Source organism: Pinus tabuliformis, chromosome 3_1, assembly GCF_031772625.1.
Source record: "Pinus tabuliformis cultivar Carrire ecotype Pingquan chromosome 3_1, CPIR1, whole genome shotgun sequence".
Lineage (NCBI taxonomy): Eukaryota > Viridiplantae > Streptophyta > Pinopsida > Pinales > Pinaceae > Pinus > Pinus tabuliformis.
The window spans coordinates 983137249-983151465 of NC_142301.1; the positions used below are offsets into that span (position 1 = coordinate 983137249).

The following is a 14217-nucleotide window of genomic DNA, read 5'->3' on the forward strand; positions in this document are numbered from 1 at the left end:
ATAATAAAAGACAAGGCACACATCAAATAGCAATAATGATTATATCATTTTCTAGTCTTTCAAATTTCAATACAAAGGAAAGTGGCTCTTATAGCTAAAATGCTACCTTTATGGGGCTTAGATCACTAGCCAATTATTCTTTCTTGGGACAACCCTTTCATATCTAGATAAAAGCAATTCAAGTTAAAAAATTTCTAGGTTGATCACTCGGACTTCTTAAAAAATCTAATACCCTAGTGGAATTACCTACTTCCTCTAAATGATACCAAAACATACCAATTTTATTAGAAATTAAATCAAATTAAGAAAAATACTAGTATTTGGAATAAAACGACACTTTAAAATAATTTTCAATGCCATGACCCACTGCAAAAGGAAATAGATGACCTACATGACTTTATCATTCATGAAAGTAGAACATAAGAATACATAGGCCAAGAAATCCACCTTAACAAGGAACTAAACATATGGTATATGAAAGAAGAAACCCTCTGGTAGTGGAAATCAAGAATCATATGTCTCAAAGAAATTGACAAAAACTCAAAGTTTTTCCATAACTTGATGATTAATCAAAGAAACCATAGTTGGATCTCAAGTCTTAAAACCAGAATGTCGGGGGGGGTGGGGGGGTGTCGAAGATTTAGAGAGGCATTAAGATACTGAATTAGAACTTAGGAATCATTTCAATTAGATTCTTTTTTAATATGATTTGGATAATTAGGCTACAATTAAAAATATCATAATCTCCATCTCTTCATTAGTCCCCCATAAACAAAATTTAGGTTTTTTATGCCTTATTTCCTTTGAGGAGGTCACTCAAATAGTGAAGGACATGGAACCAAACAAATCCCGAGCCCAAATGGATTCACGATATATAATTTTTGTCTTGTTGATCAATGATAGGTAAGGATGCGTGGGAGGTTATGGAAAGTTCCAAGGTATTCCATAATATTCTTAAAGCTTTAAATGTTCATTCCACTTATATAAATCATGTATTATGAAAGAAGAGGGACTTTGATGGTATCATAGTGACACACTCAAGAAAATATTCTCTTATGCAATTTTATTTTAATATCCCAAGTCCATGTTCCCTTGATTTTCCATCTTGTACTTAATCAATGCTTTCTCACCCCTCTTACCATGTATTCCTCTGACTACAACATATATGATGTGCACTTTTAGATTTCATAACCTATTAGATAGACATGTATGCTAACTTTCATGTATTTAATTCTTTTTTTTTGTAAGATTGGTAGGTCCTTTCTATTCCATTTCAAAAAGAAGACAAATATACATACACATCCAACAATTCTTAGATGGCCTCAACCTGCCCACTGGGAAACCAGGTCTATTGGCCATCTAACTGCATGATAAGCCATCCAAAATTTAAATGTTTTTAGATTGTCTAGCACTACAATATAAGTTTGAGTATCCTTAATATTCCTAATATCTATATACTTAAGACATAAACTAAACATCTGAAAAGCCCTCTGAAACACTACTCAAAAATTTCACAAAAACACAACCATGCTAGTCAGTCCATTACTCATCTGAAGAATCAACTGGTGCCAGATATTTGGCATTGAATCCTAACAACTCTCTATCTATGGAAGACAAGGGATGTGCTTCTCAATACGACTAAGACAAACATTTTGGAGTTGGATTTGATGCTGGTTCAGTTGAAATTTCCTTTGAATTTCCTGAAGATCAGAATTTGGTTTAGATGGCCGAGCTAGACTGGACCCAATTGCTTTGGCCACTATGTTCTTCATAAGCCAATATAAGTAAACCAATTACTGGAATTGGGTGTATCTTCCATGATAATGACCAGGATCCTACACTAAGGATATCCACTCTTCCATATCAAGATCATTGTTTTCAGATTTCTCTTTTAATTCTGTTTCCCAACATGATATCAACTCATGAACATGAGGAGGGGTGTTACAGTGATAAGCTTGAGTGGCTTCCCGAGCTTTTCCAACTATATCACAACCCCCTCTACCCCTTGTTGGCAGAGGCTGAGCTTGCCTTTCTTCGTGCCCACGACCTCTGTTGTGGCCATGAGCATGTCCTCCCCGACTAGAATTCCTGTTGTGAGAGGTGGAACAGGCCATTGGACTGAAATGCAGACCACATAGAGGACCACTGAACCTGAAGCAAACCACATGAAGGAACACTGAACCTAAAATTCCGAGAATTCCAATATCTTCCAATCAAAAACCTGACCAAGAAGACACTCGCCCTATTGAGGGACAAAGAGGCATAGGAGCAATACCTAGCCGACAGTGGAAGATACCTGAAAATATGAGAGAGAATAATACAAAATAGACATAAGCGGTGGATTCAGAAAACCCTGAAATCTCCCCGGCTTTAACCTGACCACAACCCAAATGGCTGTAAATATTTGTCTTCAGAGCCCAAGACCCCTTTGGAGACATGGATGTTCGCCAAACAGAGTTACCATTTTCCCAGTTAACCCAAACTGTTTGGAGTGGCTGATATATCATTAGGTAGATGACATATTTGTAAGCCCATACCCCCAATACAAATTTATAGAAGCTCAACCTTACTTTTTAAATGTAGGGCCATTAAGGAGAGAAGGATTCTGGAAACACAGAGAGACTCGTAAAGTGCATAAGTTTGAATTCACATTTCATAACACTTTCTTCAAAAAACGACCTAGAATTGCCCAGGACTTTCCAAAATCCTTAATTTAGAAACAACCATGATATCGGTCAAACATAGAAAAATAACTAGACCTGAGACAATGAGATTTGATTAACAAAGGAAGCATACCCGCACCAGTTGCTAGCCTCCTAGAAGCCACAAATGGAAAGGAGTCTCCCGTCCACTGTTACTCTTGAAACCAGGAGGGATCGCTTAACCCTGATCGATAAACAAACAACTGATTTGGAGCAAAACTGTAGAGAAAATCTTGTTCTTCTACCCCCACACCTCCCAATATATCTTACCACATTCATTGCCACCTTTCGCATGCAAGAGGTTAAATGAAGGTCATCATCCGACCACCTCTCCTTACGCTTTATCACTACACTGTCCTTAGCTCGGATCCCACCGAGGTTGTTGCATCGTCTATCACCCCGATCGGGGGTCATGTATTTAATTCTTTTGCACCTACTACCTTTGCATTTTAGTACATTTCATAAGCTCAAGTAAGTACATATTCCAACATTACTAAAAATAATACAATATATTTGAATATTATTGAATTGGTTCTTTCATTCAACTAATCATAATATTTTTGTGATGCCAAATATAGATACATCCATCATGTAGAAACATGACCATGGACATGCTTCACCAAGTGAAAGTTGTGGAAAAATGTCCTTGCCAAAATCCATCATGTATAAACATGACCATGGATATGCTTCACAAAGTGAAAGTTGTGGACAAATGCCCTTGCCAATTTAAGGGATTTTCATTGTGAACACGAAAGTTGTGGAATTCAAAATTCAAATGTGGAGATTGAGAGAGAAGATATGGCTAGATTACCTAATAAATCTATGGATGGTAACCTCGATAAAGGCATTTTTTAAAAACTTTTGAGGGTTAACTTACACATGAATGAAAGCTCAATTAAATCTAGCACAAACCCTTAATTGAAGGTTTTAACAGAGATTTAGAAAATGCATCAATTGAGGGTCTCCTCACACCAATTTTTCCCTCCGGTCTTGTAAAGAAGTGTGAATTATCTTCATAGATTCCCCTTTATAGTCATTCAAATCATAAGTTGTATATACAACATGACATTAATGAAATCATATTATAGTTTTATAGGTAGATGATTGTGTTTTGACAAGAAACTCCATGAAATAGAAATATAAAATGAATAATGAGTTATAGAATTATAAAATGAATAATGAGTTTTAACAAGTTTATGGTAAACTTAAGTGAGTCAATGTTGTTGTTGTTGTTGTTTTTTTTTTTTTTAATTCACGTTTGGAAAAAAATAAGATATTCTTATTTCAACTATAAAGTTAATCATTTTTATAAATTTCAAAGTTGTAATGGTAAGCCAATACTATTGGTATGATATGATTACCAATATGATTCTTTATTTATAGAGATTAAACATTGTGTTATATAAAAAAGTGATAAAATGTCTAGATTACTTAACACACAAAATTTTTTATATTAAAATTATTATATTTTTTGCTCTAATATATATGTTTTTTATTAGAAATCTAAAACATATATTCTAAGGTACCTATTAACTAAAGATTACTTTTAGATATTTTTTTAAAGGAAATGCTTCTTAATTAATGATACAAATTATAATTATGTTTGATATTATTTCTTTTAACGATGATTGCGTAAAAATAAATAAATTATTATGAAGGAAGATTTTTTTTAATAATGATTATGAAAATAAATTAAATATTAATTTTTCATTAACATATAATTTATATTTTATTGGATTATTATGTGATTGTTTTACAGTGACATATATGATTCGTGTTGTGGTATTATTCTCGCTTATACATAAAATATTTGCAATTTTTTTGCTCCTACACAATTAATTTTAGGTTTATTCTTTGTAGGATTGCTTACATCAGTAGCACGTATGTTGCGCTACCGTATTAGGGCCCCAAATCCCAAAGAAAATGACGCAATTGGGCTCTGATATCATAACCCGTAACATCTTGTCCGATTTCATAAATATATGCCACATTTGCAAGTGAGGTTAAACTAGGAATTGTGTCCTTATGATAGGAAATGTACATAGTGGTGATATTTGAGAGTTGATCTTGTGTAGGTAGCTGAGGCTCATAGATATGACTATTCCCAAGGACAAAACCTACCAGAGATTCAAGGAGACAAACATAATGCATTTTCCATTCTCTATGAGTATATTTAACTTGCATCACAATTACAAATTTTCATTAGATATCTTAATGTTGCAACAAATAATCAATATACTCATACTTGGTTCAACAACTCAATTTTAGGTTCATTAGTGCATCAGCTCAACGAATTCATCAACTTGGGATGTTTCAAGAAATAATTTCGACATGATGTTTTCATAGTGGAGCACATAGGCATGATGTTATCAAACTGGAGCACACATGCATTATGTTTTCAAACTGGAGCACGTAGGCATGATGTTATCAAACGGGAGAACACGAGTAACAAAAGAGCACACTAGTAAAAATATTGAAGTTTCAAACCGATATTGAAGTTTGTTTGAAAGACTAAAATAACATGACGCTACAAACTGGAGCACACAAGAGAAAACATCTAACGGTATTGAAGTTTATTTCAATAATTAAAGATTAAATCATGATATTTGAACTTAAATTGTCACTGTGATGTGGTGATTAATTATTTAATCTTACATTTCTAAGTTCTGGTTCTATTATTTACTATATTCCAACCATTGCACCCACACTTGAACCATGTACCCCTGAATTTAAATATTTTTTTATTTTATATTAGGACATTCAACTCAATCTAAATGATAATCATATATCATAAGTTTTGATGATCAATATATCAATACATTCCTTAAACAAAGTTTGAGTAAATGATGTACTTTTTTTTTTTGGTCAAGTAAGAGTGGAACCTTCTATTAACCGTAAAAGTGTAATACATATGATACATGTCTTTACCAATGCAAAGACAAGCCCGTTGCTGGTTTACCATTAACAGGGTTAACAAAACCCAAGATCAAACAATGTCTCACGGGGTTACATCAACTCTACAGTAAAAGACTAAGGAATCCTAACAATCGAGATACAAGATCATTTCTTTTTACCGATTTCTCATACAAACTGTGAAGACCAGTGGACTTAAAAAAATACCAAAAACGCGCCAATAATTCTTCTCTGGTCCGCTCCCCATGTCCGAACCTGAATGTGCAATCCCCAACCATCGAAACTAACTTCCCATCCGACGGTCTACAAATACTATGATCAAAGGAGCTGTGCGGAGAATCGGCACCGTCGATCAAAGTTTATTTAATCCAACGGTCCACCATGATTTTGGCCCGAACATAAGCACGATGAATAACACAAAACCAGACTCGAAAAAGATTAGAGCACCTAAATCTATGGGATTTTAGGTCCATCCAAGTAGTTAAAGGTCGAGCTCTTTCCGGCCCGAAATCCGTTGGAAGACTGAGGCCAAGGAACCTGCGGACTGCGTCCATTCAACTGGTGAACAGGTTAAGCACCGTCCAACGAAACCTCCGGACTTCAAATATAACCTAATTGCACCAAAATATTCTCCGGTCCGCTTCCCCAAGCCCATCTTGAACGCACAATCCCCACCGTCGAAACAAACTTCCCATTCAACGATAAAAAAATCCCCTGACCCAAAGAGTTGCTCGGAGAATTAGCACCGTCGATGAAAGCCTATTTAATCCAATGATCAACCATGATTTCAGCCCAAACACTAGCATGATGGATAGCAAAATTCTGGATCCAAAAAAGATTAGAGCTCCTCAATCTATAGGATTTCGGGTTTGTCCAAGTGGTTAACAGTCGATCCCTTTTCGGCCCGAAATTCGTTGGATGACTGAGCCCAAAAGAACCTGCGGACTGTGGGCATTCAACTGACGAATGGGTTAAGCAGCGATTTACTCCCACAATTCTCCTAATCACCGTTGTTCCATCCTGTCGATCCATCATTCCAAATCGTTCCAGATCATTTCCTTTGTTCCTGATCCACCCGTGTTTAGACTGAAATCTGCTGTTCATTTTTGAAACCCTCTTGAAGAAGCTCATCCAAAACAACCCACAACCTCTGTTCCACCAGTAGCTATATAACTCTCTTCCTCGATCTTCTTTTCCTTGAGTTTTAACGATTAGGAGAGACCGCAGCCCAAGGACCTCCTCTCTTCTTGCCTTTCGCTAGTCTTCCTCCTTCTCTTTGCTGAAGGTCTGGAAGTGTTCCATATCTTTGGCAGCCTGACAGAGACAATCATCACACAGTTTTCCTGGGGGTATCGACTCCCAAACGTGCCGAGTACCACTTCCCTTACTAATCACTCCTTCATTCGCCAGACGATCAGCCAACATATTTGCTTTTCTTTTCACATGGACAAAGTTGACGGTTCTTAAGGTTTGCAGGTGGGTGTGAATATGGTGAAAGACCTGCGATAGCCTCCAATGTTTTGACACTTTTTCCGGTGCCGTTCCATTGCACATTTTCTTGGCCACTTTAATAATCAATTCTGAATCTGCTTCAATGATGACATTGTGTGAATTTAAATCCACCAGGATTTCCAGGCATTGCTCTAAGGCCATGAGTTCCGCCATGTTATTAGTGGCCTTCCCCAAGTGACTATGAAAGATCTCCTTTATGCGTCCCTGCTCATCTCTTGTAACACCCCCAAAACCAGCTAACCTTGGGTTTCCCTTGGATGCTCCGTCTATATTGACTTTTAAGAAGCCATATGGAGGAGGCTTCCAAATATCCATATTTTGATTTGTTTGGCTCACACCCTTGTTTATGCCCTGTGGGACTATTGACTGGAGACCCAACTGCAGTAGTATATAGGCTTCCTAGGGCAAAGGAGGATTCTCCGGAAGTTTCCACAACAAACCTCTGACTGTGTCTTTGAGCTGTCGTAGAATTTGTGCAATTATGTGCTGGGGCGTGCTTGTCTTGCTCTTGAAAATCCTGCCATTGCGTTCTTTCCAAACATCCCAGATGACAAATCTTGGAACCAGAGTCCAAGCTTTATTGACGATTTCATTGCCTGAGAAGTTTTTCCTCCAATTCTTCAAAGTGTTGGTGATGCTGAGTCTGTCCTGATCAGTATGCCTAAAGACTGAGGCTACCCAATCCCACACGGTGGAGGTGAAAGGGCAGAGGTTGAGTAGGTGATTCATCATCTCCTCTTGTAAGCCACATAGAGGGCATTTGGATGGGCTGACAAAACCCCTTTTCAGTAGATTCTCCCAAGTTATAATTTTCTTTTGTTGAACAAGCCAAATGAACAACTTTATTTTCATCCAGTGAGGGTTCTGCCAAAGGTTCTTCCATACCTGATCAAGGTTTTGGTCGTTAAACCCTGTGACTATTCTTTTAGCTTCTTTGAGGTTAAATTTTCCTTCGGTGTTCCTTCCCCATCTTAGTTGGTCAGACAAGGAGGACACCAAAATCTTCCTTTGCTCCAAATCCCGAGCAAGAGAATCTGCCTGGGCCTTCAAAGGGCTATCTTCACTGTGGCCTAAATCCTTCCAAATTCTCCATTTACCATTGTTCCTTACCTGATCCCAGAAGTCACTTACCATAAGTAAACCTTTGTTGTCAGTATCATTTTTGAGAGCAGCTAATTCATCCTTAAACAAATTGGGTTCCTGTTGCCAGTTATCCTCCCAAAATCGTGCCAGGTTCCCAGCTCGGATCTCCCAGAAACTATGCTGCTGGACAATACCTCTATTCTCCCAAGCAAGATTCCAAATGTGGGAGCCCTTAATGCACCCTAACATTCGGATGTGATCCCTCTCCTGCCAATTTTTTGCATATTTTTGTTTCCAAAGCTTGGCCCAAGGGGTTGCCGATTCCTTGAGCCACCTCCACCAAAGTTTAGCTCCCAAAACTCTGCTGAGGGTTTCAGGGTCATGAATTCCCAAACCATCATGGGACTTGGGTTTGTAGATCTTGTCCCAGGCTACTAAAGCCCATTTCTTTTTCTCTTCCCCTCTGCCCCATAGAAAATCCCTTTGAATGCTCCTGATCTGTTGCAGAACTCCTTTAGGAGCCGGAAGAGCTGAGAACATGAAAAAGGGAATAGCCTGCAAGACAGCCTATGTGAGCACAAGGCATCCCGCCAAATTTAAAGACCTACATGTCCATTTCCTGATCTTGTCCTAAAGCTTATTCATTATCGGCTCCCACACTCCCTTGCTTAGAGGTTTGTCTGTAAGAGGCATTCCCAGGTACTTGGAAGGTAACTGGTCCCTTTGAAACCCAAGAATTCTAGTGATGTTCCTCTGAATAGCAATGTCAGTGTTAAAGAAGAAAACTTTTGATTTGTTGAGGCTTACCTCTGTGCCAGCCGCCATAGCAAAGTCATTTAAGATTTGTTTGATCGCTTTGGCTTCCCTGACTGTGGGTATACCCTGCAGCATCGTGTCATCCACAAATTGTTGGTGAGTATTTGCCGCTCCATCTAGGGTAAGTTTGAGACCCTAGATTCTTCCTTCAGCATTTGCTATTTTGATCACTCTGCCTAGCCCTTCCATCATAAGAACAAAGAGGAAGGGAGAGAGTGGATCCCCTTGTCTGAGACCTCTAGAGGGCATGAAGGTTCTTGAGGGAGCACCATTAAGCAAGATGGAAAAATTGGTTGTGGATACTAGTGCCATAACCCATCTTATCCAGTTGTGGTTGAAGCCATAAGCTCTTAGTACTGCCCTTATATAAGACCAACTTAGCTTATCATAAGCTTTCGCTAGGTCCAGCTGAATGATCATACCAGCTTGTTTATTTCTTTTGAGAGAGTGTACCACCTCGTGAGCTTGGATGATGTTATTGAGAATCTGTCTTCCCTCCACATAGCCAGTTTTCTCCTCTGAGATGAGAGCTGGAAGAAGGGGCTTGAGTCTGTTGGCGATAACTTTGGAAATAATTTTGTACACCACATTACATAAAGCTATGGGTCTGAAACCATCCGGAGTCATGGATTTTTCCTGTTTTGGGATCAAAGCTATGAAGGAGGCATTAAGAGCCTTCAGAACCGATTTGGATCTTCTTGAGTCTTCCACCACCTCAAGGATATCCTGTTTGACTGTTCTCCAGCAAGCTTTGAAGAAATCCACATTGAACCCATCTGGGCTTGGAGCTTTTCCATTTTGCATTTCATTGATCACATCACTGACCTCCTCTTCCGACACTGGCCTGTTAAGATTGTGGTTGTCTTCTCTGGTGACCAGCTGAGGGATGTACTTTGTGAAATTACTGATGAACCTAGATCTATCGACCAGAGGCTCCTCTGCTATGTTGAGGAAGTGTTGAACAAGGACAGATTCCATTTCTTTGTGAGAGACGAGCTCTATCCCTTGAGAATCCTTGAGTTTTGTGATTCTATTGTGTGCCCTGTGATCTATGGTAGATTTATGAAATAACTTTGTGTTTCTTTCTCCCTCTCTAATCCACTGCACCCTCGATTTCTATCTCCAAAAAATCTCCTCTTGCATGCATCTATCTTCCCATTCTTTCTGCAGAGAATCAACTAGATTTTTCTGCTCCTCAGTGAAACCATCTGTGATGATGATCTGATTGATCTCCTGGAGTTTTTGCTCAACTTATTTTTTGGCTTTGAAAATATTACCAAACTCCTTTTTGTTCCAATCTTTAAGCCTGGATTTGATGTGTTTAAGTTTTTGCTGGAGCAAGAACATTTTAGTGCCTTGAATGTTCAGATCCTCCCTCCACCATGTGTCAATATTGCTGGTGAATTCAGGGTGAGAGAGCCATGCATTTTCAAACCTGAAAGGTCTATTTCTAGGTGTGCCCATAAAAGTGGCCTCAAGCTGTACAGGCCAATGGTTTGAGCCTCCAAAGGGAAGGATAGAAGCTGACATGGCAGGGCCTGATAGAAAGAGGTCCTCTGAGATGAGAAATCTATCTAGCTTAGAGGTGACTTGAGAAGCCCCTCCCCTCTTATTGTTCCAGGTGAAGGTGCCATTTAAAGCTTCAGTGTCCACTAACCCCATGTTCATTATGAAGTTTTGGAAGGCAATGGAGTCTCTGCCTAGTTGTCTGATACCCCCTTTTTTCTCTGTAAGAGATCTGATCATATTGAAATCTCCTGCAACAATCCAGGGCACATCAGGGTGTCTCGCTCTTAGCTCCTCAAGGGAGGTGAGAAGCTTGAGCTTGTCTTCTTTCTTTTGAGGCCCATAGACATTTGTGATCATGTAACTCTCCTGATCCCCTAAAGGTTGACACACCAATGAAAGATAGTTCCTGGACGCTTCAGCATCCAGGATTCCAAATTTTTGGGGATCCTAGAGCGTAAGAATCCCCCTCGTCGAGTTGTCTGCTTTGACCTCTAGATACTCATACTTGATTAACCATTTGTTATGTATTTCTCTGATCTTTTCCATCAAATATTTCGTTTCCTGAATAAAAACCATATCTGGTTTTTCTTCTTTTATTCTACTGCTAAGATTTCTTTGTTTCCTTCTACTTCCTATACCTCTAATGTTCTAGGTTGTAAGATTCATTAAGAAAGATTTGTAAAGGAATAACTAGTGAGATCTCTCATCTTACCTGAGTTAATCATGAGTTTCACACATTTGTTCAGTAGCTCATTCTATCTTTTCCTTGCTCTCTTCCTACCTTGGTTCTTGGGAGATTGTATCTGTAAGTCCTCCATCATTTTGACCCCCTTATGCTCTTGGCTTTCATGATTTCTTTTGACTCCAGAGCCCTTCGATTGTGATCTCCAAAGGAAGAGCTGTTGAACCCTATCAAATTCCTCTTTTGGCAGGGAATCCACTCCTTTGGTGATACCTTGTTCCAGAAACTTCTCTAGATCTAAGTTCTCCCTTTCTAGAATCTCCTGCAGTTCATGGTCCTCCGTTCTAGCTTCACTTGGGGTCATCTCATGGTCCCTACTTATCTCCATACTACTTGGTAGATCCTCCTTTTGTTGGCTGTTCTTTGTCATATTTTCCATGCTTGCATCCCTTTCCTTCTTAGTGGGAGTGATCTCCGATTCCTGGTTTGTTCCTTTGTTTCCAACTTCTTCTTCTGGGATCTTGAAACCATTTTGGCTCTATTGTCTGTCCTCATCAATCTTCTTTTGTTGTCACTTGTCGCCTTTCCCTTTGCCTCTGACCTTGGTGAAAACCTCAGGATTTTTATCTGTGGTGATTTTAAAGTTTCTTTCCATTTTGTTTGTCAGTCAGTCTCTGTATAGATGTCCATGTTCATGGAATTTACGGCACCTAAATGGGACATGTTCATAGTCCACCACCTGCACCCATTCTTCATCATACACTTCTAAAATGATCGCGTCCGGAAGTGCCCCAAATAAGTCCATTTCCACACATATCCGGGCGAAGGAGGTATATTTTCCTTTCAGAGTCGCATCTGAGATCTTTATAAAATGCCCCAGTTTGTTGCCTATTGTCTTCAGAGACTCCGGCAACCAATAATCTAGAGGAAGGGAGTAGAGTCTAATCCATACCAGTACTGATGTGAATGTTTCACATTCTGGGACAAAGTTCATCATCCATGGCCGCATGTAGAGGCCTGCAGCAGCGTAGAAATAAGGTCCTCCTTCGAACACTTTGTCCTTGTCCTCTAGGCTTGTGAATACCACCGTGAAGAAGCCCTTGGATCCCAGGTGAAGGTTTATTTCCCCCTTGGGTTTCCAGTGGCTCCTTATCCATATGTGCAATGCCTTCTCTGTCGGCCATATCCCCATGAATTTTCATATAACCGCATATTCTGTCATGTTATCTCTATGTGCTTGTAGTGCCGGGTCACTTAAAATGACCTGACGAATTATGGTTGATTTGGGATTGCAAACCCTAGTTGTGCTCATGGAAGTAGTTTTCTGATTGCTGCCCCCTGTCCTCTTCTCCCTACTGGCTTCCTGCTGATCCCCTTCCTGTTCATGAGGTCTGTTTTTTCCCAGTTTTTCCGTGTTAATAGCCTCTGTTGCCATCTCCATAGGTTTCTTGAAACGATGCGTTCCAGTGTCCTTGCTTCTATCCGCCACTATTTGACTGTAGGAGGGAGCGACACCCCCCCTGCATGTCTCGCCATGGTACCCAACGATACAACCCTAATTTCAACCCTAGATCAGATTGTAGAGCTCGATTCCAAGAACTTTTAAGTAAATGATGTACTTATTTGCAATATAAAATACTATTAGCAACTGAATATGTCAAAAACTATGCATTTAGTTCACTATAACTAAGACTTAACTTTAATTTGTGTAATCAAAATTTCTCATTCAAAACACTATTACCTAAATTTAAGTTTAATATAACCAAACATGCAAATATAGTGTAAAGGAAACTAATTTAGATAAAAGATGAATAAATACAATCCAAAGCCAACAATTTCTTATAAAAATGGAGGCAAGTGAATACCTACGAGGTTGGTGTGGCAAGTTCGATACCTCTAAAGTTTCTCAAAATTATTCAACTACAACTCATAAAACACCCTTACACTGAGGAGGGTTTCTTAAAATCCTTCAACCACAGGTCTTCAAATTCCCTTACACTGATTCCTCGTAGATGAAACCTTCAACAAAATGCTTACAACTACCCCCGAAATCTGTCCACTGAGGAACGATATGAGGTTTCGAGTTTGAGTCCGTGGCAAGTTAGGAACCAAAAGGCAAGTACAATTCTCTAGCGATATAGCTGCTAAATTTTTTTGAATCCGCACAAATTTGAAGGAAATAATCATAGAAGGATGAAGGCTAAATAGTAGAAAAAATGGCGGGACTAGATATGCACATGGTTCCCATGAAATTATCAAGAGGATTTATGTAACGTATTCCTTGAAGGCTTCACAGGTTTGGGTAGCTTTATGCTTTTATTACGACTTTTTGATTTTTTTCTCCTCATACTTGTTCTTGTGTAAAGCCTTTGAAGGCTTATAGTCATAACCCACTTACCATAAATATTGTTTAGTAGGTGTACGTTGTTTGCAGATAAGCCTTGAACTAGCCCTTTCTATGGATGTTGTAGTTGAACCCGACCCTTTCTGTCGATGTTGCAGTTGACTCAACAATGTAAGTACCAGGAAAGGAAACAAAACCACTATCATTTCTTAGTCCATCACCATCAGTTGAAAATATTGAATGTTTGTCACCTATGTCATATATGCAATCCAAGTAGGAGCCCAATGCATGCATGGAAACCAAGTGGAACATGCACAACTTCCAATTCATTACATGAAGTTCTTAAGAACTTCAACCAATCACGATGTGGAAGAAATAGGAGGTCGCTCTAAAAAATTATGGTCATTGCAACGAAGAAATCAATGATCTTTATTAAAAGGTTTAATGTACTTTAAACGTTTGAACATAGTGCCAAGTTTACAATGCTTATGACTCACCTACAATATTTTATTTAAATTATTTTTAGGTTCATTGAAACCCTACAACCTAGAGACATGTGTTTGTATTAGTTTGCTAATCTCCAAATAGCCTCGTTAGCAAATGCGTCATTGAAAAAAGTGGCATAAAAAAATACAAAGTTTCAGTGAAATGCAAAT

The 14217-nt window shown here is 38.8% G+C and overlaps 1 protein-coding gene across 1 annotated transcript in view; it reads right to left on the reverse strand.

The window, feature by feature from the left end:
• Nucleotides 1-1835: 1835 nt before the first annotated feature.
• The window catches only part of LOC149191136 (uncharacterized), a 69839-nt gene continuing 57457 nt past the window's right edge, over nt 1836-14217 (reverse strand). The window contains exons 11-12 of the mRNA XM_089410677.1: nt 2297-2375; nt 1836-2182 (exon numbers count right to left, since the gene is read on the reverse strand). Coding sequence (XP_089266803.1) covers nt 1836-2182; nt 2297-2375 — 426 coding nt within the window. The remainder of the gene's footprint in view (nt 2183-2296; nt 2376-14217) is intronic.